The sequence below is a fragment of the Arachis hypogaea genome, chromosome 13, assembly GCF_003086295.3.
Source record: "Arachis hypogaea cultivar Tifrunner chromosome 13, arahy.Tifrunner.gnm2.J5K5, whole genome shotgun sequence".
NCBI classification, from domain to species: domain Eukaryota; kingdom Viridiplantae; phylum Streptophyta; class Magnoliopsida; order Fabales; family Fabaceae; genus Arachis; species Arachis hypogaea.
The window spans coordinates 144,999,633-145,026,661 of NC_092048.1; the positions used below are offsets into that span (position 1 = coordinate 144,999,633).

At 29.1% G+C, this 27,029-nt stretch overlaps 1 protein-coding gene, 2 long non-coding RNA genes and 1 other non-coding gene across 7 annotated transcripts; 3 read left to right on the plus strand and 1 right to left on the minus strand.

The window, feature by feature from the left end:
* Positions 1 to 1,098: 1,098 nt before the first annotated feature.
* On the plus strand, positions 1,099 to 4,907 carry LOC112792653 (uncharacterized). Of its 3 annotated transcripts, none has more exons than XR_003197519.3 (5): positions 1,144 to 1,581; positions 1,831 to 1,903; positions 3,045 to 3,216; positions 3,794 to 3,868; positions 4,551 to 4,907. It is a non-coding gene; the product is annotated as an uncharacterized lncRNA (long non-coding RNA). The 3 variants fall into 3 exon arrangements; XR_003197517.3 differs by having other exon boundaries at positions 3,068 to 3,216; XR_003197518.3 differs by lacking the exon at positions 3,045 to 3,216 and having other exon boundaries at positions 1,099 to 1,581.
* Positions 4,908 to 10,587: 5,680 nt separating this feature from the next.
* On the plus strand, positions 10,588 to 12,374 carry LOC112792654 (uncharacterized). The gene is made up of 3 exons (XR_011870119.1): positions 10,588 to 11,206; positions 11,294 to 11,889; positions 12,004 to 12,374. It is a non-coding gene; the product is annotated as an uncharacterized lncRNA (long non-coding RNA).
* Positions 12,375 to 21,815: 9,441 nt separating this feature from the next.
* Positions 21,816 to 26,809, plus strand: LOC112792656 (probable magnesium transporter NIPA1). 2 transcript variants are annotated; one of them, XM_025835971.3, is made up of 9 exons: positions 21,816 to 23,020; positions 23,289 to 23,480; positions 23,712 to 23,768; positions 24,364 to 24,454; positions 24,566 to 24,726; positions 24,825 to 24,952; positions 25,048 to 25,185; positions 25,702 to 25,794; positions 26,298 to 26,809. In XM_025835971.3, the coding sequence occupies exons 2-9, from the start codon at positions 23,354 to 23,356 to the stop codon at positions 26,469 to 26,471; spliced, it is 969 nt and encodes a 322-aa protein (XP_025691756.1). In that variant the 5' UTR covers positions 21,816 to 23,020; positions 23,289 to 23,353; the 3' UTR covers positions 26,472 to 26,809. The 2 variants fall into 2 exon arrangements, with proteins under 2 accessions (XP_025691756.1, XP_025691757.1); XM_025835972.3 differs by lacking the exon at positions 25,702 to 25,794.
* Positions 26,810 to 26,946: 137 nt separating this feature from the next.
* TRNAS-AGA (transfer RNA serine (anticodon AGA)) lies at positions 26,947 to 27,028 on the minus strand. The gene has a single exon. It is a non-coding gene; the product is annotated as a tRNA-Ser (tRNA).
* Between the last annotated feature and the right edge of the window lies 1 nt (position 27,029).

The following is a 27,029-nucleotide window of genomic DNA, read 5'->3' on the forward strand; positions in this document are numbered from 1 at the left end:
CAACACAAATAAAAAGCTTTTCCTTAAAAATGGTTTTTTTTCCAATTGGATCAAAAATTTATTGTTATTTTTAATGAGAAGTTTTTTGTTAATTTGAATTGAAGTTTAAAACTAGTATCATTTAAAGACAAATTTAAAAATTTAATATTTTAGGAAGTTGATAATTTTCATTCACAAAATATACTAGAAAAATATATAATAAATAAGATAGTTAAATTGTTATATATGAGGATTTATTTGCATATGATCGTACAAGTTTTATTATTAATTAAATAGAATTATTTTGGAATTCATTCAATAAATATTAATCTAAGCTAGCTCTTGAATTAATTTGTAATCGTAACTCGCATGAGCTCTTGAGTTGATTTTCGTTAACGATGTGTTAATTTGATACATTAACTTGCTACAATTTTGATTTTTCGCTCAGATTCTATATGATCGAGATCTATTAGAGCTTTTAGAAGTTTGATTGCTGCTCCAGAGTTCCAAATTTTTCAAATTGTACTTGTTATTGTCGTTTTCGTGAGAATATTGAGAGTCCGTCAAATTTATAGAAGATCTAGTAGATCTCAGTCATACGAAACTTAGGCTACGAGCTCAAATATTAACAAATTAATATGCAAATTTCAGGGCCAAAATGAATATTAACTCAATTTTCAATAACTAAACTCCATTGATACAACAAGTAATTTAATACGTGTATAGGAATAGGTTATATATATATATATATATATATATATATATATATATATATATATATATATATATATATATAATGACTATATTTTACATTTATTATTAAATTTAATAAATAATACTAACAAATATATTAGGAATAGATTTTCAAGAATATAAATTATTTTAATTTATTTATTTTAATATAAGATTATTGATATTTATATAAATATTTTTGTATTTATTAAATTTTTTTATTTATTTTATAAAGAATTTTTTAAAAGTTAATTTTCTTTAAAAAAATTAAAATAAAAATTAAAAAACAAAAGAAATAAAAATTATAACTCAAAAAATAAAATAAGGTATATTAATTAAAAAAAAACATTTAATTTCAAAAATTGAAAACGCATGTATAAGCGCACTTTTTATTATTTCAAATAAAAATTTGCGTATCAGCGCCAATACTTCAAATAAAAAATTGAAAATTCTATTTTCTCCGCAGTGGATCCATTACAAAGACTCCTCCTCTTCTAGGGCACGCAGCTACGCACACCCCACACAACACTCTCCTCTCAACACGCACTTGACGGTGTCGCCACCTTTCCCCTCTCAGCCCTCTCTCGGTCTCTCATCAACGGCCGTCACCCTTGCCCTCTCAGCCCTCTCTATGTCTCTCATCAGCCACCGCCATGGCTTCCGTCACCACTCACTAACCTCAGAGTCACGACGTGCTGCACTGCTTCTCGCCTCTCAGTGACGACGACCCTCAGCGACGAGGACTGCGAAGTGTGACGACACTTCTCTGACCCTCAACGACGACGACTGCTTCTCCCCTCTCGGTCATGATGGTGCTACCCCGGTCGTCCTCTTCTTCTCTTCTCTTCTCTGACCTCTGCTCAAGCTCAGGTAAATAATTATTGGAACTTTTAATTAGGGGTTTTGATTATTGGAACTTTGATTAGGGGTTTTGATTATTGTTCTGATTAGGTGTTTGTTGTTCTAATCAAAATTTTGATTATTGTTCTGACTCTTGATATTGGAAATTTTGATTAGGTGTTTATTGTTGTTCTGATTTTGTTCTGATTAGGTGTTTATTGTTCTAATAAGAATTTTGATTATTGTTCTGACTCTTGATTATTGGAATTTCTGAAATAGGGATTTCTCCAAAGATCGGGATTTTGGTAGGGAAGCGAGCAGTATTGGGGATGTTCCTATGAAATAAAAAACTGTATGTGCTTTTTGTTCTCTTATTTTGCCTTTATTTATCTATGGACTTGTATGCATCATTTACCTTTCTAGGTTTTTTCCACTAAATTTTGTTAGAAACTTGAACCTTGAGTTTGAACAGTAATTGCTTTAGATGATGCCATTCACTGTTTTGGCTTCTCAAATGATGATGGTAGCCTTTAGCTGTTAGTCTAGCTTGTTTTAGAGAGTACTATTCTTGTTGTTCATAAATGGTTGAGGGAGCAGTGGCCACTCAGAACCATATATCTCTAATCAACAGCCACCGGTTGGTATAAAGTTGATTAAAAGGGAATTGGTATAACTAGATTAGAGTTGCATTGCTACACTTGCATGGTAACAGTACAGTAATGTGATTAAATGTATATTCCCTATCGGGGTTCACAGTCTCTTTAGTGATCATTTATGGACCATTGTTTTTTGATATTCTTTGACCCATCATACCTTTAGATTTATGCCTTTTATCCTGGTTCTAAGGGTTCTGTTCATGATTGTTGTTCACTAATGAGGACAGGGTGTAGTGATTAAAATTTAACCTTCTTAATTTTTGTCTATATGGTTTTAATAACTAATACATGGTCTGTACTCTATTAGTTTATTTTTCGAACATAAAATAAACAAACTTGGGTTAGTATATTGTTAATCTATTTTGTGGCAGTTAAATGTTTTATTTGTCATTCTTGTCATGTCATAGATCTGCCTTTTGAGAGGTAAACTTCTAGTTTACATTATTCAGGGTCTAGAAGTTGTAATAAGGGTAATAAGAATGGGTGTATGTGTGCCTTGTGTGCCAAATAAAAACAAACAAAAATTGCTCAAACTGTGTTCTAAAATGATGTGCTTTGAGTGAAAAAGAATATCATGTGCTTTGAAACTAGTGTGCTACTCATGTTTTACTTGCTTGATTGCTTAATTTCCAAGATAGAGTTAGTTAATGTAAGCTGTTAGAATGAATAATTCTAACCTATCATGAGTTAACTGTTTGAAATGTACAAAATGTATAGTAATACTGTTTCAGACCCTCTCCTTCCATTTTATTTTGGACAAGACCCTCTTTGACCATATGAGCAATAGTTCTTATATTCTCTAAACCTCCCTCTAATGGGGTACCATTAACCATCCAGTATTCCTTTGTTGGTATGAGCAGCTGGATTTCCATCTTTACGCACTTTCTTATTGCTTCTTTTCAAATGGTCTTGTTCCTCTTGAGAAGGCCGACAGTCATGTAGAGCCCCTATCGGGTGCCCAGCGCCATCCATGGTGGCTGAAGGTTGCAAATGGCGGTCTATAGCACATGTATGCACCCCACTTTTTCTTATGTTTTATCTGTTAGGAAATGTCTTATCTTGTCTATGATGTTATGTACTTTGAAATTATTTATTTCACATTTCGATGTCTCGGTATAGGTCCTCTGTTTTTTGTCAATTTTATAACTTCTACGGTATGCTTTGATTTCCAGTTCTCACATGTAGCTCTGAATATTTTCATGATTTGGTTGTAATAAATCAAAATAATTAAACTGGCAATGTTTAGTACTTCCCTTTCCTACTAGCATGATCCAAGCAGCTTCGTAATTACAATCATTGGTTTAAGTTTCAGTTGCTTTGAATGTTGTGGCCACATTTAATTCATCTTAGCTGGTGCTATTTATGTTGATAATAAGCACCATTATTACACCTTTTCTTTTTGTATACAAGGTTCTACTACAATCAACTTAATGATTTGGTTTCTGCTGCATTTTATAATGAATTATTTTTTAGATTGAAAGTTAAGCCAAGCAGCTGGTATGTGTATTTCTGGTATTAGTTTAGGGTTCAGCTGAGTGGTTGTATTTTTTCAATTATTTTACTAATGTACTATGCTATCTATACAGGAAATTTCTAAGGTTAAAGAGGCTATTTCAATAGCAAATAATGCATGCTAGTCTATTGGAGAACTTGCAGTTAAGGTATGTTAATGTTATGTGCTACACTCTGATTAAATTTTGTAGAACTGTATTGTGGTTGAAATCTAATTGGCTTAGTCAGAGTTATGTGCATAATGTAGTTTTAAACTATTAGCTTCAAAAGCCAATTAGGACAAATGGCTCTGCTCTTTGTGATTACTTTTTGGCTGTTATCTTTTAATTTTCCACTTATGTATTTTTGTCTTATGAAATTTTATAACAATATGATTGTTTTAGTTCTGAGAGTATTTCAATTTATTTATATATTTAATATTTAGTTGGCATCTTTTAGATGGTTGGGATTTTCTAGGTCCTGTCAGTTCTATGCATTCACTAAATTTTCTATGATATGCGACAAATTCCGTGTTATTTATCTAAACTGACAAAGAGTTGAATGACACTCTTGTTAGACATTAGGCTTTGGATATCTTTGAATAAATCATTATTGCTCCAGCTCCTTGTTTTGGAATAGATTCCTATAATTTGGCATTGGAGTCTCAGCTCAAATATTCTATAGATTTTGTTATCTGGTATTTATGTCTATGTGGTTTCTTTTTTCCACCATGAGCCTTTTTTTGACCATGAATTTTTATTTTTTGTTTTTGATATTTGGTTATTAGAGTGAATAGCTTTTGACATAAACTTGTTCTTTTCTATTTTCTCCCCTCATGTGAGAGTTGAACAGATTCAAGAAAGAAGATCAAGAAAAGTTCTGACATTTCTCCCCTCATGTGAGAGTTGAACAGATTCAAGAAAAGAAGATCAAGAAAAGTTCTAACATGAATGTTGACCATTTGAAAGCAGTGGGAAATGGCTATAGTTCAAGTAATTCCAGTAGCTCCATTCCTTACCTTGCAAATCGAGGCATACCTTCACTAAAATTACCTGCAGTAGTTGTACTTTGGCCTTTTAGTTGATTTTTTCCTCCTCACATTTCTATCTTGAGGGTAAAACTTTAATGTGACGTTTCTCCATGAACAAGAATTTGATGTATTAAGTATTAACCGAAAATAAGAGACAAATCTATGCAAGGTTTACTACAGACTTGGTTCTTGGCTGAATAAGTTACAACTGTCTTTACATTTATATTTTGTTAATAGATAATTTTTATTATTTAAAGAAATTATTTAGAATAATTATTACAGAAAAATTAGCGACATACTCGCTGTTGATGATGGTGAGAAATTAAAAACTCTATTGCAACTGAAACATTTATGAGATATTTATCGATTTGTTATTAGTTTAAAAGGAAATTGCGATGACATTTTGCGATAGTATTGCAACTAATTGATTACATATTATTTCCTAGCAAGTTAGTGACTACTTCATAACTCTACTTTCTCATTTAGAATAGCTTTGGTTTAGCGACAAAATTCCTACAAATTTGATTAAGGATTTTCAAAGATTAGCTATAGATTTGCTACAAAACGCGACAAATTTGCGATCATATTAGCGGACAACTTGCGACGAGTTAGGTTCGGAAAAATCCCTTGCTAATTAGCGTCAACTAAGCTTTTTATTTTGTCTACAAAGTTAGCTTGCGTTTAGCGACAAGTCTGCTGTAGTAGAGTTTGTCGCTAATTAGCGACTACCGTTTAGTCTATTTCTTCTATGGAATTAGCTTTTACTTTAGTGATGGATTTTCAACTATCTATTCGGTAGCTAAAAAAACTTTCCGATGAAATAGCGACTGTTGTATTTGCCTCACTAATCTGCGACTTGTAATTAGCGAGGAAAGCATTAGTTGCTAGGCGGTAGCTAATTTGTCACAAATTATATTTTGCGTCAGATTAGCGATGATTTTACGACTCTTTTCGTGGTAGCTAATCGGCCATATTCTTGTAGTGTTATTGCCTCAATTTATATATTATGATTATTTTTCGTGGATGTACTATTTTTAAATAATTTAATAATTAATAAAATAAAGTGGTGTCAAGTATATTATTTAAGTTTATTTTTATTCTTTATTTTTTTTATTGGTATTTTCATTATATTTGACAAAAAAAACTCTACCTAAATATATAGTTTTTCGTTGTCCTAAGCACAATTTAGTTGCCAATAAAAACCGATTTTATCTATAAAAAACAATGAAACTTGTATCTTTTGATATTATATTAATATAGTAAGTAGACATTATGATATAATAATATCTTTAATTGCATTATAATTGTCTCATAAATAATATATGATTATATTATTTTAGAAAAAAATTTCATTATAATTATATCAAATCAATATTAAATTATGATAAAATATGTTAATTATAATTATATCATAAAATTATAATAATTACGATAGTTATGTTATATATTTTAATCATTTATGTAAGTAAATAAATTAGAAAACAATCAAATCAAATCATGACGGTAAATAAATAATATAGAATATTATTATATATTTAATTGCATTATAATTAGCTCATGAATAATGTATGATTATATTATTTTAGAAAAATATTTTTATTATAATTATATCAAATTAATATTTAATATATTATTTAAATCTAACTTTTATATAACAATAATATTATATATATTTATATATCACTTTTTTAAACTCATTCTTACAAATATATATTGGCATATAATTAATATAGATAACATATATACTTAATAAATATCTTTATTAAATTAATTATAACGATTAATACAAGATAATCTCATAAGTATAACCTGATTATAGCAAGAATTTTCATAAAAATAATTGACTACTAATTTGAATATAATTGATATAGTTAAATTGATACAACCTATAAAATTGAGAATATGTAGCAATTATAGCAATTATTATATCAATTATAATAATCATTCACGTGACTTCATATACAGTAATTTTTGAATTATAATTGTTACATAATTACTGTTAAATATTATTTAATTTTAGATATTTTATAGGTAATATTCATTATCACATGAATTATCATCATTATTCAATAATAATAATAATAATTTTGAATTTATATAATTGGTAAAATTCTAATTCTCATTCGTATGTAATAATTTTATTAGTATGTATTCACAGTTTTAGTCAATATATAATAATAATAATAATAATAATAATAATAATAATAATAATAATATTATTATTATTATTATTATTATTATTATTATTATTATTATTATTATTATTATTATATGGACATCAAATTAATTAGTTAACAAATTGAATTTAGCTTATGGAGTTTTATTTTCTACTCAAATTTTTAATCATTAGTGATTTTATTTTTAATATTTACAGTAAATTTTGACTATAAAAAGAAAGAAATTAGTATTGATTGTTTCCTATTTTATTTATTTACAGTCATAATTAAATTTGATATAATTATAGTAAGTCTCTATAATTATAGTAATATAAAACTGCTTCATATATAACAATAATATTATACATATTTATATATCTCCACTTTTATCTCTTTTTTCAGAATTTTGACATATAATTAATATAGATAAAATATAATATTAAACTGCTTTGTTATACATATATATATGAAGTTATAAAATAACCCGTATAATTTATACGTATGGCATAATACGTATGTCAAAAAAAGATTCCATACTTTTTGTTAACCATTGTTTTGTCATACGAAATTGATTGAATAATTTCTATTTATATAATTTTTTTCTATTAGTAGCAATTAGTATCTGCATTAAAAATTCATACCGTTTGTAATTATATATATAATATACTAAAATTGGGTTTTCTTCCAACTAATGAAAGTGAGGTGTCGATTCCTCGTGAATATATTTTTCCGCCAAAATTAATACACTATTTTCTGTTCTAAGTTTATTTTATAAAAATATCTTTATTATAATTATACTATAATTAGCATTTAAGCAATAATACATAATTATACTAATTTAAGAAAATATCTTTATTATAGTTATATGAAATCAATATTTAATACATTATTAAACTACTTATCAATTATCAATCGAAAATATTTTTGATCATTTTAATTATATTGATAATAATAATGATAATAATAATATAATATGATAATTATATGATAATGGCACCGGCCATTAATAACCAATTTATATTTCTCTAAATAAATTTATTTTATAAAAATATTTTTATTATAATTATATTACAATATTATAATAAATATTTAATGAATAATGTATAATTACACTAATTTATGAAAATATCTTTATTATCTATCTATTCTATTCTATTCTATTCTATTATATAAAAATAGAATTTTTGTATTTAATAATGGAACTGATGTGGCATGCTCTTGAGGTGTTTCCAAATCTATTTCATTTAATTTGTCAAAGCAAATCAATTATAATTAATTAATTATATCAATTAATTAATTTGATTAGCCATTCAAATCTCACAATTTATTATAATTTATATAAATTAATTAATTATAATCAATATTCAATGCGTTATTAAACTACGTATCAATTATCGATATTTTTAATCATTCTAATTATATCAATTGATATAGTTCTAATCTGTATTTAAGTATAATAATTTTATTAGAAGATAGTTGATGCACATATTAATAGTGACCTATTTAATTTGATATCAATTAGTGGATAATAATAATAATAATAATAATAATAATAATAATAATAATAATAATAAAAGGTCTACATGGTATATGCATTATATTTTAAAAAAGGTAAAATATATTTAAAAAAAATAGGATATCAATAATTAATTGTGATTAATATCAACATCAATAATTAATTCTTATAATTATTTTTGTACGACTAAAAGTTTCGTATAGTGTTTTTTTTATGTAGAATAAAAAAAGTTTGTGATTTATAACATTTTCATAAAGTTTTATCGTATGGACACAATATTAATTAGATAACAAATTGAATTTTAATTAATATATTTTATTTTCTGTTCATATTTTTTCATTAATTATCTTACTTTTTATATTTACAGTAAATATTGAATGTAAAAAGAAAAAAATAATATTGAATGTTATATATTTTATTTATTTAGAGTCATAATTAAATTTGATATAATTATAGCAAGTATCTAGAATTAATAATAACATGATACTACAATTTTAAGTTGTATAATATAATAAAAAAAATGTATCAATTTATGTATGCCTCCTATTAGAACCGTCAAAATTGGCTAAACTCATCGGACCAATCCGTTTACCCATTTAAATAGACGAACTTTACCTCTAAAATTAAACCCGTTTAAATTTCGGGCTAGCCTGTGTGCTAAATGGGTGGCCCGTTTATTTTTTTTTACATTTTTTTCAAAAAAAAGTACTTTTAGTTGATATTTCTCTCGATTCGACCTGAAAATCAGACCTATCAGCTAAAAAAATATTATTTTTAAAGATTTTTGGCCTAAAAGTGATATTTTTTGTCAAAATATTTTTCAAAAAATAAAATTAAATGATAAACGGGCTGACCCGTTTAACCCATTGGACTGACCATAAACAGTACGGGCTAGAAATTAAAATTCTGGCCTGCGAATAAAGTGGGTTTAAACGGGCCAGCCCATTTAACCCACTGGCTTAATGGGTTGGGCCTAAATGGACCGGACTAGCCCGTTTGACAGCCCTACTTCCTATATAGCAATAATATTATATATATTTATATATCTCCTCTTTTAGCTCTTTTCTAAAAATATTGGCTTATAATTAATGTAGATAACATATATATTGAGTAAGTATCTCTATTGAATTAATCATAAAGGTTAATAAAATATAATGAAATAAATTTTACCTAACTGTAGTAAGTATCTCCATTGAAGATATTTGCTAATTATTACCGTGTATAATTAGTGTATATATATATATAGAGAAGGAGTAATAGTGAATTGTTACAATTATTTAATTTATCATTTAAAAAATTCGTACTTCGGACATAAATTTTCTTCTGTTTATTATTTTTCATACCTAAGGGCTACTAATTACGATTCTATCAACAGTGTTACCTATGGTACGGTAGATTATGTAATGAAAAAGTTTGAAAAATAAAGGCAAGAATTATAAGGTTATGGAAAGTCCCATACAAATTTGACAAGAACAAGACGACTTATGTAGAAATGGTTCTCATGGATGATAAGATAAGTTGATTATTTTCTATGATTCTTTCAAGTGATGCTAGGTCCATCTTATAAATATTTTTTGTTTATATTTTAAATTTATTTGACAAGTAAACCCTCGCACGAATCAAAGAAAGTACGATTTTATAAATTTATAAGTGTTAATAGTCTTTATATTTAATTTTTTTAATAGTGTGATAATATAGCTAATATATTGTTGGTGGATTTAACTATTATTACTATATTATTTATGATCACATTCAGTATACATGTGTGATTTATTGAAAAAAGTACATTATTAAAACTGATTAATAACTATTTTAGAATTAATCCAATCAACACCGAATTAAAAAAAAAACAATGCATAATATGTTACTTTTTTATTAATCAAATTATTATAATTTAAATTAATTTCAAAAAAATAATTTAAAATTATAATTTTAATCTTCTCACGTGTATGGCACAGGTGATTATACTTGTTTAATCCTAATTCTAAATCTCCAAATTTATTCACAACATTAAATTAAGGATAAGTATCGTATTAGTTTCTAAGATTTAAAGTCGAAATCAAAATTATCTCCAACCCTTTTTTTTAAAAAATTGTCTTTAAGTTAAAATTATTTTTAAAATTATCCTTTTATTAAAATAATATAATTTTTTGACTATTTTAACCTTTTATAAAATTTTATTTTTTTAACTCCCAAACTCCTAAAACCATTGAAGGAAATAGAGAAAGAAAAGAAAAACAAAAAAATTAGGGGAAGAAGGCGGAAGTGAGAGAAGGGGAAAAAAGAAATGGCGAAGCAACAAAGAGTCATCGTTGTTGCCGCCATCAACGATAGAATATGAGAGAAAGTGATGCGAATGGAGAGAGAAGCATATCCAAGAAAAAAGGGGAGGGAAAGAGAGGGGAAGGGGGAGTTGAAGGAGATTATGGCGGCAAAAGCAATGAGGAGGTCCACTGTTATTGTTGAGCTCTCTATCTCTGTCTTTGCTCATTGGAGAACCTGCTGCCACCACCTTCTAACCTCGTCGATGACCATGGCGACATGGGAAGAGAACAGGGAGAGAACCGGTGGATTCTTGCTAAGGCGTAGTTATTGGCGTCGTGCTTTTTTTTTCTTCTTCTTTCTTTATTCAATCTTCTGTTTGCAAATAAGAAAAAGAAAAATCAAATTTTTAGTAGAACACGTGGAGTTAGTTAGAGAAAGTGGACACGCAGAACATGGTGCGAATGTTCAGGATGTGAGACACAATAGCAGAAGACGCCCTATTAATAGGAAATTGGAGAATCATGGACAATAGATGATTGTGGTATTTGCTTCTCTTCTTTCTGAATTCTCTTTCTCTTTCTTTTCCCTTCTTTCTTTATTATAGGTCTCTCTTCTCTTCCTCTCGCAGGTTCTTACAGGGACTTCATGGCTGCTACCCTTTTATTTGCCTTAATAATTTTATTGTTATAACTTCTTACTAATTGTCTTACTCTCTCCTCTCTTGTTTATGTTCTGTCACTCAATTCCTTCACTTATTGATACAATTCCACTACAATTTTAAGACATATACCACTGTTTACTGTTCTATTTCATCTTTATATTTTCTGCACCCTTCCATTTGGGAAAGAAGTTGTCTCCTTTGCTGCAGAAACAATCAGCTTATGCTAGGGAGTTCTATGCGATTATGAAAGTTGTAGCAAAATTTTCACATTATTTGCTAGGAAAAAATTCCTAATTCATACTGCTCAACAGAATTTGAAGGCATTGCTTGGTAGATCAAACCCTACATACACCTGAGCAACAAAAGTGGCTCCACAAACTACTTGGGTATGATTATGAGATACAATACAAATCGAGGCAGAAAAATGTTGTCGCTGATGCCATTTTCACACTATTTTTTTGCAACTTAGTCTCATCCCAATGCTGAATGGATGGGGATTTTGAAATTGAAAATTGAGGCTGATGCGCATTGCAAGAATTATGGCAGCAATATCTTCAAAAGAGGTAGGTTGATCCACACTATACTGTCCTAAATGATATTCTATTATGGAAGGATAGAGTAGTGCTCCCTATAACTAGCAGCTTCATTCCTCTTATCCTTTATGAGCACCATGATAGTCCGGGCGAGGGACATTCTGGTATCGCTAAGACTCTTGATTAGATCCGCTCCTCATTCTACTGGGCGAACATGCATAAGGGCGTTCAAAATTATGTCTAAAATTGCTTGATATGTTAGCAAGCTAAGGCCGAGACTACCAAGCCAGCAGGGCTTTTGAAGCCTCTCCCTATTTTCCACCAAGTATGGGATGATATCTGCATGGATTTTATTAGATCCTTACCTCCTTTTCATGGATACTCGGAGATCATGATTGTGATTGATAGAATCACCAAATTCACCTATTTTATTGCTCTGCGTCGTAATTTTGCTAGCAAGACAGTTTTCGATGCTTTCATCAAGTACATTATTAAACTCTATATAGTTTTTCCAAGCCAGTTGTCTCTGATCGTGATAAAGTGTTTATTATTAAATTCTGGTAGCAATTGTTTCAAGCTCAAAGAACCACTTTAGCGATGAGCTCAACCTATCACCTGCAAACGGATGGCCAAAGTGAAGTCTTGAATAAGACTTTGGAAATGTACCTTCGTTGCTTCTGTTTTAAAAATTTCAAGCGCTAGCTTGACATGCTGTTTTGGAAAAAATTTTGATACAATTCCACTTATCACAATAGCATAAAGATGTTCAAAGCTTTTTATATGGATGTGACTCCCTTTCTTTGGTCAGATATAAAATTTCAGTAAGGAATGAGATTCCCTTTCTCCAATCTTCATCTCTATTCTATTATGTGTAAGGATGAGAGGAGAGGATTTTTTTAATTTATTTTATCAGGGATAAATTTGGTCCAAAAATTAGAAAAGAATAATTTTAAAAATAATTTCAACGTTGAAGACGTTTTTATAACAAAAAAAGGTTAGAAATAATTTTAGTTTAATCCTAAATCTTAGTGTTTAAAATAATATTTATTTCCGTTAAATTACTAAATCCTCACATAAAAAAAAGAAAATAAAAAATAGAAGGAGAATAGTGGAATAATTTTAAGATGGAGGACAATTTTAAAATAAAAAGGTTAAAAATGATTTTAATTTTGACATCAAATTTTAGTGATTAAAATAGTATTTATTCTCATTAAATTACTAAATTCTCACACAAAAAAAAAAGAAAAAAATAGAGAGAATAGAAAAAGAAAAAGTAGTTTAGAGATAATTTTTTTAATAAAAAAAGATAATTATACCCATTTTTTTAGGGATAATTTTTTTAAAAAATGGATAATTACCCATTTTTATCATGGATAAATTTGTCAAATATACATTTTTTATAAAATAATAATTTTAAAAAATGATAATATTAAGGACTATTTCAAATTAAAAAAATATGTTAGGAATAATTTTAATTTCGACTTTAAACTATAAAGACTAAAAGAGTATTTATCCGGTGCTCATTTTGTTATGAACTTAATTATATAACTATATACATGGATGGCTTAACAGAACAAGTTTGATTTACTCGAATATTTATCATTATCTTTTTTGTTTATCATGTCTGAACTTTTTTCTTTCAAACTGTGCATATTTTTGTCATTTGAAAGTTAATTTACACTATTTTTTCAATAACCAATGTTCATAATATCGAAAATAATGAAGAAAAAGGCCCCAATGGTTTATAGTCTAGAGGAATAAATCGTAAATTTATGTAATACATAAAATTCTTTTATTCTAAATGATTGCATGATTGCCAGTTATTCATTATGAAAAAAATATGTTATTTGATAGAGAAATATATCTTTTGGATGTTTCCTAAATATCTGAAAAAAAATATGGTAAGATCAAATTACTAGAATAATGAATTTTCATTGAGAATAAACTTCACTAATACTAAAATAAAATATTTTATACGGGAAACAGTTTTTTAAATTGTGTTTGCTTTTTAAAACAAGACAAGATAAGATATAAAAAATAGGATATAAAGAATAGATACATAAAAATTAGTATTTTTATATTTTATTTAGTGATATACTGAATATAAAATAAAACAAATAATAAGAAGTTTAATTTACTTTATTTTTTTCTTCACACAAAATTTAAAATAAAAAATGATAAAAAAATATAATTATAAAAATTTGATAGTGATAATAAAAAGATAAGTTGTGTCTCTATTCAATCTTTGTTAAAAAAGACAAAAAATACATTAATCTTGTATCTTAAAATATAATATTTCTATTTATATCTTATCTATCAAATATAATTTTATATCTTTGTGTTCATATCTTAATGCTTTGTCATTGTAAATAAATGTAGTCTAAAATGTTGTGAAAGAGAAAATGGATTCAATGAAAAAAATAACCACATTCCTTAACAACAAACACATACACAATATGGACTTTTTCATTCAATTAGACTGTGTTTGGTTATTGTCTCAAAAAAAATAAAGATATAGATACAAATATATAGAAATACGTGAACACATATATACACAAATTTTACAACATATTTGATGATAATAATCATAATTCATAATACACAAGATATATCTACCTAATTCAAAAATAAATTTTAGTCCCAAATCAAAATAAACTCAACACCACTACCACTATTACCACCACAATCATCATCAATTTCTACCACCACTATCATCGCTACTGATTTTTCAATATTATTTCGAATAAATATAAAATTAACAACTCCAATTTAAATATCACTTAAACAATTCAAATTAAAAAAATAACAAAAAATTAAAAGAAAGACAGAAATATATCTAATATGAGGGAGAATGAGGGTTTGTTGACGCATCGGAGGTGAGGCAAATGATGGAAAAAATGACAGTGATGGCGAAGGCCGACGCGGAAGCAAAAAGCAGTGTTGGACGACCTTTTTCGTGTCCACGATTATGGCGACGTTCGGCAGAAGCAACCTTCTTCGTGTTTGTAGTTATAGCGACATCAGATCTACAATGATAGCCGACCACTCTAATCACCAACACTATTTCTCATCACTATATGAAGATAGAGATGAAGGAGATAGAGGAAGCGTAGTCTATGTTGTTAGAGACGACAGCGGTGCCAGAGAGGAGAGAATGAGAAAAAGAGGCCCACATAGAGAGACGTCAATCTTGGAAAAGATAAACACAAAGTACTTCGGAAGTGTAGCTACTTGACGGATCTAGGATGGTGGAGGATGAAGATGAAACAAATTTGGAGAGGAGTTGAGATGCAGTAGCAATAGAGATTAGAGGAGGGTGAGAGGAGAAGAGAAAAAAAAAACGTTAATATGAGTTGGGTAATTTTAAAAATTTGAAAAATTAGTAAGGATAAAGTTGTTCAAAAATATATTTTAATCTATGTCTCAAACTAAATTTTTGTGTCTTTTCATTTTGGCGTGACACAAAATACGTATTCTCTATGTGTAGTTATGTGTAACCGTGTCTCTTTTAAATTTGTGTCTCACAAAATAAACAATGCACATGTGTTGTTGTGTGTGTCTCGTGATATACACAGACACCAACTAAACGCAGTACTAATGTACAAAATTGAATCATCATCAAGATACAACTATGTCTAATACTAGTAAAGCCAACTATGTCTAATGTATATATATATAGTTAATATTATTTTTAAGTGAAGTTTTTCATTCTTATTTTAAGGTTCAAGTATATTTTTCGTCGTTAAGGTCTTGAGTTAAAATTAAAAGCATTTTTGACTTTTTTTAAATTAATATCATCCTCAGCATTATAAAATCATAATTTTCTACCTCAACTTTATTTTTTAGACCAAATTACCCTTAACAATAATAAAAATAATATTAAAAAATAAAAATAACCCCCTATCCTCGGTATTTCTTCACTCTCTTCCCTCACCACCTCTTCCTTCCTACCATTTTCTCTTCGAACTTCCTCCCAGCCCACAATTCTTCTTCTCTCCCTTTCCGCCACCTTACCACCTCTGCCCCCTTCCTTTTCCACCTTCTTCTCCTTCTCCATCACCAACCTCAACCATTCTCCATTGGTGTCGAACTTGCCTTCCTCATCTCTTCCGACGATCACTCCCTCGACGATCCCGACCCCTCCTTAGGCTCCAACGACAATTATGTCGGCATCATTTTAGTTTAGGTCGCCGATTTGGATTTTCTACTCCAATGTCAAGCCCAAAAAACTCATTCTGAAGTTGCATCTCGATTGAGTCAGTAAATTTTCAGTTGAAGTGTTTGTTCATTCACCCAATTCACTAAGAGAATCAAAGACGGAAGGAATATTTGGGCTTGTGGTTGTGGAGTAGTTTCAAAAACGTCAAAGGAGATGCTGCGGTTTTGAAGATGGTACTCCCGTAACAATTACCGTCACTTCTGTCAACCTTTTCTTTCTGTCGCCCTCAACAGACCAACTCAGTCACACTCTTCACCGCCTCAAGTTTCATGTTTCTATTTTCTTCCCTTGTTCTTTTTCATTCTTCGATGTTCTTGTTCTCTTCTTTGTTCTTCCTATTTTTTCTTTTTTCTTTTTGTTTTTGAAGAATATATACATTAGTGTTTTGTGGAATTATAATTATTTTATTAAAAGGTTTTGATTTTTTGTTCTGAGATCTTTAGATTAGAATTAAATTTGTTGAAAGTGATTAAAAAATTAGAAATAAGCACTAATTATTTTTTGAAAATGAAATATTAGTGTGTATTTGATGGAGATAAAATGAAAAATATAGCTTTTGAGTTCTTGTTGCCATTGAGTTGCTGTTGCCAAGCTTTTTTCTTCTCTTCTCACTTCAAAATTCAATTATTGTTGTCATTGTTAGTGTTGTTTGGATGAAGGGGGTGGTGTTGGATTCAAATTGATGGATGAAGAGCGATGTGGTGGCGGTGGGGGAGAGAGAGAGAAAGAGAGAGAGATGGTGATGATGCAGGAAATTAGTGATGAAGGTGGAAAGAATTTTGGAAGAATTTTTTTAAATTTTTGTTTAAGGATATGTTCGAAAAATATTATTTAATAGACAAAATTAGCATTTTGTAATATTGAAGATGATTTGAATAAAAAAAAGGTTTGAAACGATTTTAACTTTGACTTCAAATTTTAGAGACGAAAAAAATACTTAACCCTTATTTTAATAAATATATAACAAATAAAATATATTAAAAACTTAAATTTTACATGTCTTATATATAAAAATAGTTTTAATTGATAACATTAATATGTGTCCGTATGTTAACTAAATGCAGAAGTAGTCTATGTTGTCCTAAAAAATACATAATGATGTATCATAATATAAATACATAATTTGTGCATAAAATTAATGTAATGCGTGTTTGATTAACCGATTAAAAGTTTTTAAAGTTAAATTTTAAAGTAATCTTTAAATTTATAATCGAGTCTTAATTTTTTCTTTTTACAATTGTCCTAATTTTTTTCTTAAATTTAATAAAAGTAATTCACGATTTTTAGTGACGGAATGATAACGTAGTTTAACAAAAACTACACTGAACGGGTGAAATGTTGTTATTTTATTTTTGACACCCAAATAAAGTAAAAACAATATTGTTTGAGGTATTTAGAGGAGTTTTATTATGTTGGTGTTACTGTTTCTCTTTGGCTCAAAATCTCTTCTTATTCTCTTTATTGTCTTCCACGGTGCCGTTTTGAGAGAGATTTTATATGGCATTTGTTCTCAAAGAAAGAAACCGTACCAAAATTATCTCATCACAATTATCACATTTAAGCTTTTTTATTACACAATATATCTATTTTACTTTACCACTTCCATATTACACACACAACTACAACAATTATAATTACAAAGATAGTAACCAACAGCAAATAAAATGTCAAATTTATAATTTTTGTAACACCTTAACTTTTAACACCTTATAATATTGAGCATCTACTCATTAATTTGTCGATAATTTTTCAGAAAAACAAAATTCCTTTTTATTTTGTTATATACTTCAAGCTTAACTATGTCAGATAAACATATACTCACATAATTACTATTAATACATAATAATTGTTTATACAAAACTCAATTGCAAACCTACCCCTCTGTAAAAACACTTTAAAATATCAAGGGCGAGGGGAATAAACCTAGAAGTAACTAGCCAAACAAGTTTTCTATTCGTCCATAGATTTTCGATTAGTCATCCTGTTTGTACCTCTGAAAAAGTTTTTAACAAATTTTAGGGTGAGAACAAAGTCACATGTTCTTAGTAGAAAACGTGAACACCGCAATAAATAGAGTAAATGCAAATAGTTAATTCATCAATTTTTCTACTTAAAACAGTTTTAAATTCCTTTTTTTAAATCATGCTACTTAAACAAAATCTCAGCCACATTAATAATTTCTCACCCATAAACAACATTCCTAAATACATTATTAAAATTTAAATTCATAGCATAAGTAAAATATCCAATCAAACACACAAGCAAGTCACCAAAATAATAACACAATCACAAATAAACAAAATAAACAAACACAATAAAATGCAAATGCGCAAATAACATGATGCATGTCTGTCCTAAGCATGTCATGAGCTCATGCGTCGGTTGTCTACCCGCAACCCGACGTTACTCGGGGCGAACCCCAAATATAGTCTCTTTACCTGTTAGTTAGGCACAATTATCATCATGGGCGAACCCATATCAATTAGGATATCTTGGCATAACGGTAAGATACAGGCTATCTATTAGGCGAACATTTCCGCATTAGTAATCTCAGACTATCAGTTAGGCGGACACTTCCGCATTAGCAATTTAGCACAAGGCCCATTCAATATACAATTCTCAACTTTCATTTCATTCATTGTTTCTCATTTTCTTTTCTTTTCTTTATGCCTCCACATCACCATTTACTTATACGTACCTCCGCATCACCATTTAATTATACAACCCTTTGCATCACCATTTAACATCAACTCTTTTAATATAAAACCTATCCTTTCCTTTTCTTTTAACTAAGGACATGTATGCTGCCAAATCTGGACATGCTCCTTTATATTGAAATTAAAGTTTTATCGTATTTGGATTTTAACTAGATTTGATGGCAAACTTAATGAAAATCTGCTGCTGGCCCAAGAAGATTTTGAAAAATATTCTGTTTTTGAAAAAGTTTATGATAAATCTAATTCTAATTCGATACGTCTAGATTTTGATGAGAATACACTTAACATCTCCAAGTTTTAGGCCAAACAAATTCCAGATCCATAGCACCTCATTTGATTAATTAAATGTCAGTTAAAGTGCTGCCCTATTTCTTTAAACTGATTCTGAATTTTCTATGAACAGTCCGACTTTCAAGAGACATAACTAACTCTACAAAATAGCAATGGATATGAAGTTTGTACTTACTTAAAATAGATTGATAGGTCTTTAAAATATTTTTGGAAACAACTCAAAATTACAAATAAATCAAAAGTTATAGTAGCTGAAAGTTGACACTGCAGAACTAGAAAACTAGAAATATCTGCCGCAATAACTAAACTTCAAAAATCCATATCTTTCAAACCACTTAGCCAATTTTTCTGAAATTTTTATGGAGTAATCTTAAATTCTTGAAATTTGAAAGAAAAATAAGTTGATTCAAAAATTATGTCTATATTGCTCCCAGTTTTTATTTTAAGTTGCTGTCCAATCGGTTTAAAAATTTCTACAACAAGGCTTCTTGATTTTTACTAACCAAATTTGACCCCTAAGTTCCTAACTCATACCAATCAACAATTCTCATTATTTATTACCATTTCTACAAGAATTATGCCCTAATTTTTCCTAAGAGCATAAGATCCATAATCATGAATAATTTTTACGATTAACATAATATGATCACACTTTTACAACAAAAAAAATTCGCACTACATTCAGCGATAATAATTCAACCACTTAACAGAATTTTCAGCAATAAAATAACACTCTATTTATCCTATCCCTTGCAATATTTAATAGGCAAAATTGTCATCAACATTTACTTCATTAAATCGTCAAATCAATCACTAATTATAGCTATAATTCAACTCAATTTCATCAACTATTTACATAAAACAATCATAAACTATTTGTCGTTACTCATTTAATTTTATTAGCATTCATAACTTAAAACTTTTACTTTAATTACTATATAATATTGCTGTTGGTTATCTGCTGTGATTTTTTTTATATATACCATTATTCTGATCACAAATATTCATTGAAAAATATCTCAAAAATAATTGTGAGTCACTTTCGTTAAATTAAAAAAAAACATAATTATAAGTTAAGAGATAAAATTAAGATTTAATTGCAAATTCAAAGACGAGTCTATAATTTAACTCAAGTTTTGACTTTAGAGTGAGTCGATCCATCTTGTTAAGGTTCGGAGAATATGACTAAAGAATATATTTGTTCAGTTGCTTGCATAGTTACGTTGTGTCTTTTAGAGCTTTTGACTTTTGATTTTGCTTTTCATAATTTACATTATTTAGTAACACAATCAGAATTATATCGTATAATTCTAGTGTTATATATAGTTTTTCTTATTTTTTTTTAAATTAAGATAGCATGAGATTTTAGTGTATTTTCAGAACATCAATTTTTTTGTTATTGCGGTAATAATTTTATATTAAAGTCTAGATCCTTGGCTCCTTGCTACACTTCAAAGGTTGCATAGTGCGGTCCATACAAAAATAAATAAATAAATAAATAAAATAAAATAAAATAATAAAAAATAAAAAATAAAAACAACTTTGTTCATACATTATGGTTAAGGACATTTTTAAAAAAAAAAAATTATTAACAATTATTTTTTCATTTTATAAATTAAGTAAAATTAATAAAAAATAACCATAATATATTATATTTTTTACGAGTTCAACAATTATGCTGTTCCAATGTCTTTAATGATTTCTTATACAACTCCTTAAAAAAAGTAATAATATCAAAACAAAAATACTATTTGTATACAAAAATTAGTCATTAAAATATTTATGTATAAATATATATATGATTTAATTTATTTTTAACGTGTATTTATATTTTAGTATATATTTTATACTAGTGACTAATTTTAATAGATAATTCTAATTGTACACATAACATATTAAAATAAGATGTGCTATATATTTTATACTGATAATTAATTTTAGTGGTTAATTTTAATGTAGACGTAACATAGCCCATATCAAAATAAAATGTGCTATATCAACTAATCAATTAATGTAACCATATATAATTAGATAACAATACAAAGACAATTTAAAAAATTATTACACCAAAATTAAACTCTTAAAATATTTTTTAAGTAATGTGGTGGTATATTGTTAAAATTTTAAATTCTATTTAACTTAAGAAAACGTTCTCTATTTTTTTAAAAAAATTGTGGGAAAAAAATCAGTAAAAAAATTTCATTTTAGGTTTCACTTTTTTCCTACATAATAATAAAACCTCACGGACACTGAAAATTAAAATCCAAATCAACTCTTAACCTTCGTTTTAGTCTTTAAGCGCTTGTTTTCAATACTGAATGATTCATTTTTACGATACATATAGTCCAAGGTTTCAGCAAAAATGGATTTAATTGTTGTTTTTTATTTATTTTTGGGTCAATTTCAGTTTAGTTTTGATTCCTTCACCAATTCACATGTCTCGGTTTCACATCAGCTGATAAATAAAGGGTGGAAAAGGAGAAAAGAACACGAGAAATCAGAAAAAGAAGTAGTAAGAAGCCTAAAAAGGATGACAATACCATTTTGTTTAGTTCTCTTGTTTGGTATCTTCCTTTTTTAAATAAAATAAAAATATGGAGTTTAAATTTTGTGGACGAGAAGGAAAATGAATGCTAGATCTTTATTTCAATCATTCCGTTTAGTTCAAATCCAATTTCTTAGGATTCAATAAACTCTATAAATAGATAAGGAAACTCATTTTAACCAATGTCTCGGATTCAAATCTTGTTGATTTAATTTTCTTGTGTTGTTGATTCCACCGCTAATAAGATGCTAATTATGTCCTGAATTCTAACTACTTGTACACTGACTTTTCAATTTTCATTCCTTCTATCATATAGAGAAAAAAAAAACATTCTCCCACTAAATATATTAAATAAATAAATAAATAATATTGATAGATAAATAAAACTCAAATATACTAAATAAACAAGTAAAAAAAAATAAAAAATGCTACATATATAAAATTTAATTACCAAATTAACCACAATATTTTTTAACTAAATAATTAATCACAAAAGCAATCGAAATCACTATAATAAAATAATTAAATTTATAATTGACCAATAATTTATACGTAGCAATTAGTAGAGTGAGACTCGAACCTGTGACCTTTAGATGAATATGAAGAGATTTTGCTATTTGAGTTATAACTCGTTCGCAGATAAGAATATAATTAATCTAGTTAGTAATAAACTCTCAAATGGAATTCAGATTCGCAATGAATTTAATCACGAGGAGTGTTAGGGGCGCCAGTAATTTTTGTGATTTATAGCCATCAATGATGTTTTTAATAGTGTGAGATTTTATCTAATAGTATAATATTACTCACTTTTCTTTTGCTGATTATATGTTGACTAAAATTTAATAAAGTTGCTGACTCTAGACTTTTTGTTTAATCATTGGCCTATTGAGCTGAAAAATACCTATATATATATATATATATATATATATATATATATATATAGATTATGGGCAATGCACATGAGAAGATGTCCAATATTGATAGATTATTATTGTGGAAGTATAAAGTATCCGTGGTCTTCGCAAATTAGTATCTGTCCAAATGCCATTGGCTTAGGTTCTTGTGATTCTAAATGTTTCATACTTGAGTGGAAAGTGGAGAGGCAATGTATCAACAAAACTCGCTCTCAGACTCGGAGATATATATATATACACAAGAGTGTCACAAAACAGACACACAATACAGCGAAACAACACGTTATAACAATTTCGCATTGGAACACGCGGGTTGCGGACGATCTTAAAATCTCAAAAATTCAAAAATCAATAATTAAAAATTGAAAATCATTATTTCTTGAGGGGATGCATGCGTAACGGACTCATTTCAATTCCACGTTCTCTTCTTCTGAATCATGCTCTTCTAGCTCCCATTACCAACTTGTTTCCGAAGGTACGTATCTCTCTTCGTTATTCTTCATATCATCGTGTTTGTTCTCTGTCACTCACTCATATCTAGATCCTGTTACGGGGAATTCAACTAATCTGATTCGAGAACTGCAGTTACCTTCGCTAGCACGGATCTTTTAATTTCTATCCAGTTACTGCTTTTCATGTCATGATTCATGATTTGTGTGATTTCACGTTGGAATTTCGATCCTGTTTGATTCCTTAATTTGAGATGTATGTGTAATATGCGACTTTTTTGTTCATGATGATAGATCAATAGCTAAAGGTGAATCTGTTGTAGCTGCTTCTTAGTATATTATTGTGATTATTGTGATATATGGAGGCAACCAAGGACAATGTTACTGGGCTTATTCTGGCCGTTTCGTCCAGCGTTTTCATTGGTTCTAGCTTCATAATCAAGAAGATGGGGCTTCGAAGAGCAGCCACTACAGGGAAAAGAGCAGGTTCATATATAGATCTCATCATCAATTATCCCTATTTTTTCTTCTGTTGAAATTTTCATGTCATGCTATCATCTGTGTTATTGAAAATACTTGACCTTAGAATGCGGCAATTGTCTGTTGTCTATTCAGCATACTCTCTAAGTTATCTTTTATCTGTCACTGTCACTTTTTGCTAGTTATTAGATCAGATCAATATATCTAATATCAATGAAATTGTTTTGGTTTGGTCAGCCACTGGAGGGCATTCATACCTACTTGAACCGTTTTGGTGGATTGGAATGATCTCAAGTAAGTGATTTTTTTTCCCTGGTTGTTTCCTTTACTGTATTGAAAGCTGAAACCCAGCCCCTTTTGTTTAGTGTATAAGCTACCTAATTTTATTGTAACATTCCTCAGGTACAAGTTGTGTTTGCATGTTGTGCTGTATTACTTGATGATGAGTTTCATCTTTCTTTGGTCTTCATAAGCATTACAAATAGTTGAAATATCTTTAACTAAAAAGGAAATACATTATTGGACTTTTCTTAACCTCTTTTGCACTAAAATTCACGTAACTCTTTGATAAGCAATTGTAAAATGACACTGCCCCTTTTTTACTCTCAAAAGCAAGGGGGAAGACTTGAAGAGGGAAAAACATAATTGGCACATGTTAAAATTTTCAGTGTCATAAAAGAATAAAGAGTCTCTTCTGAAGTGATCACCAGTATTTTAGATCCCTTACATTTACATGAATCTATCATGTTTTAGATATATACTTAGCTGAGGCCTTTTATCGAAAAAATTTCTCATCTTAACTCTTAGTGTTCTGTGATTATTTTTCTCGTGCTACTAATCTTAGGGAATTTTTTCAACTAATTTTGTATAGACGTCTAAATTTTTGCAGTGATAGTTGGGGAAATAGCCAATTTTGCAGCCTATGCATTTGCACCTGCGATTCTTGTAACCCCTTTAGGAGCCTTAAGTATCATTTTCAGGTAAGAGACATGGTATTCTTCATAGCATAACTTTTTAGGAGAGGTATATTGTTACTTCAATAATAAAAATGTGGATGCCGGAAAAATTTACGAACTCATATCATGATGCAGTGCAGTGCTAGCTCACTTTATCTTGAAAGAGAGATTGCACATCTTTGGTGTGCTTGGATGTGCTCTTTGTGTGGTTGGATCTACAACTATTGTTTTACATGCTCCGCATGAAAGAATCATTCATTCTGTCAAGGAAGTTTGGGAGCTTGCAACAGAGCCAGGTATGCTTTCACCCTTAATTGCTTTGTTTCAACTAGTTCCTTCCAAGCATTCATATATGTGTGACTAACATTGGCCCCCATTCTTTTCTCATGAACAGGTTTTATTTTGTACACTTGTGCTATGATCATTGTGGTTAATTTTCTCATTTTCTATTGCGTTCCACGCTATGGACAGACCCATATGATAGTATATATTGGAATATGTTCTTTCACAGGCTCAATTACGGTACTAATTATCTTCAGCTCTCATGCGTCATGGTTGACCATATAAACTTAGCATCGTCAAAATTATTCTTGTTTCTTTGTTGTTGCATACTATAGGTTATGAGCGTGAAAGCAGTAGGAATAGCTCTGAAGCTTACATTTGAAGGCACAAATCAATTCAAGTACTTTCAGACCTGGTTTTTTACACTGATCGTGTTAGGATGTTGTCTTTTACAGATTAATTACTTGAACAAGGTAATCTTTGGAATTATATTTATCAGTGATGTAATGTATTCTGTTCTATTTGCTGATTATTGGAGAATTAGAACCAGAGTCATTTCTGCTGTTTCTAGGATTTTCAGAATTTGACTCAGTTTTAGATGGTGATTTGCATGGCTTTTTCTAAAAAAAAAGATTATGCATTCTCCCTCTTTGAGGTTTCTGTCATGATATCACTAGCTAAATGACCACGCTTTCATTGTGTAATTCAGTATATAGCATTTTGAAAAAGTTTTGAACAAGAGGCTTTGTAGTGTTTTCTCCCAATTACAATTGATTTGTCCCGGATGAATAAAGCTTGAGATGCAATATTCTAGGAATGTCATGGCATCTTATTTATTCTAGTATCTTCAGTGGACTCACGGTAGAACTTCACCTCGTTTCGGCATTCTGTCTGTGTCTTTAAAATAAGTATGTTGAGTTAGCAGTTTGCGATAAGAGCCTTTCTAACTAAGTTGTAATGCTGTTAGTTTATTCTGATAAAATTTGCAGGCATTAGACACTTTCAACACTGCTGTCGTATCACCAGTTTACTATGTCATGTTTACAACATTTACTATTTTTGCCAGCATGATCATGTTTAAGGTGACTTTTACCTTTGTGCCCCTTATGAATCTTTTGTTCCAAACATCTATTACTTTTGTTTAGAACTTAGAGCTGCAATACTATCTTCAAATCTGGTAGTTTGTGGAAATAAAAATTGCTTCTTCAGAGTGCATGTCAAAGTAAAATTGAAAGATAAAACATGGATGAAAAATGTGATAAACATAACTACCTATGGTATTAACAATAAATCAGTACTCTCTGGCTACTTTTTAGAGAACGTGGACATCTAAATTTAGGCACACTGAATTTTCATATTATGTGAATTTGATTAGTTGAGCCAGTGATCACTCTGTGCTAGAGTTAGAATATAGAGAAAAATAAATCTATTCTGTTCAGGATGAGGTTCTAATTTGTATTTCAAAGACCAAGACTCCAAGATTATACTTTGAATTCTGGTGATCTGTTTTCACATAAAATATGTATTGGCACTTTGCAAATGAAGTTCTTCTCTATTTTGGTGGTTTGTTTTTTGTGCTGTGCAGGACTGGGCCTCGCAAAATGCATCGCAAATCGCCACTGAGATGTGCGGCTTTGTCACGATTTTATCCGGGACCTTTCTCCTTCACAAAACTAAGGACATGGGAGAGAAATCGGTACTTCCTCCCCCTGTGTTCATGACTCCAGAACACACTAGAAACGACTCAGAAGCAATATAGCTGTGCGGCAGTGATGGTCTTTTCCCCTTTAGAAAAATCTGATGAAGGTTATGCTAAATGCTCTTTCAAAGATGAAGCTGTCATGGAAAAACGGCAAAGCCTACATCATCTTTGAAATATTACAGGAAGCATAGCTGGAAATTGTAGATAGATACATGCCACAGTTTAGTTTTTCCTAGTCTTTCCTATTGAATAATTGTTCTTTTTCGTAGAAATAAATTATGGAAACAGATACTTTTGTTTTAATTTTTGGCCAAAAGACTAACAATAATCTGGGTGAACATGAGATTATGATCTTTGCAAGTTTTAACCTATTTAGAAGTTCCTGTTATAGTTTATTCTTGTTGCTTTTTCATTTTTGCATACTTGTGAGGGGCAGATGATCTGAAAATTAAAAATTTGTTGAACTCGGCCAATAGTATAGGCAAAAATAATGGATTGTAATCTTAATTCATGATTAAGAAGAGTATAAAAACGTGAGCAGCAGGATTCGAACCTGCGCGGGCAGAGCCCACATGATTTCTAGTCATGCCCGATAACCACTCCGGCATGCCCACC

Excerpts from the sequence above, each read along its gene's own strand:
- LOC112792656 (XM_025835971.3), top strand. The coding sequence starts at position 23,354 with ATGGAGGCAACCAAGGACAATGTTACTGGGCTTATTCTGGCCGTTTCG. Across the intron at positions 24,455-24,565 it reads GCCTTAAGTATCATTTTCAG|TGCAGTGCTAGCTCACTTTA; the intron begins GTAAGAGACATG and ends ATCATGATGCAG. Across the intron at positions 25,186-25,701 it reads AGATTAATTACTTGAACAAG|GCATTAGACACTTTCAACAC; the intron begins GTAATCTTTGGA and ends TAAAATTTGCAG.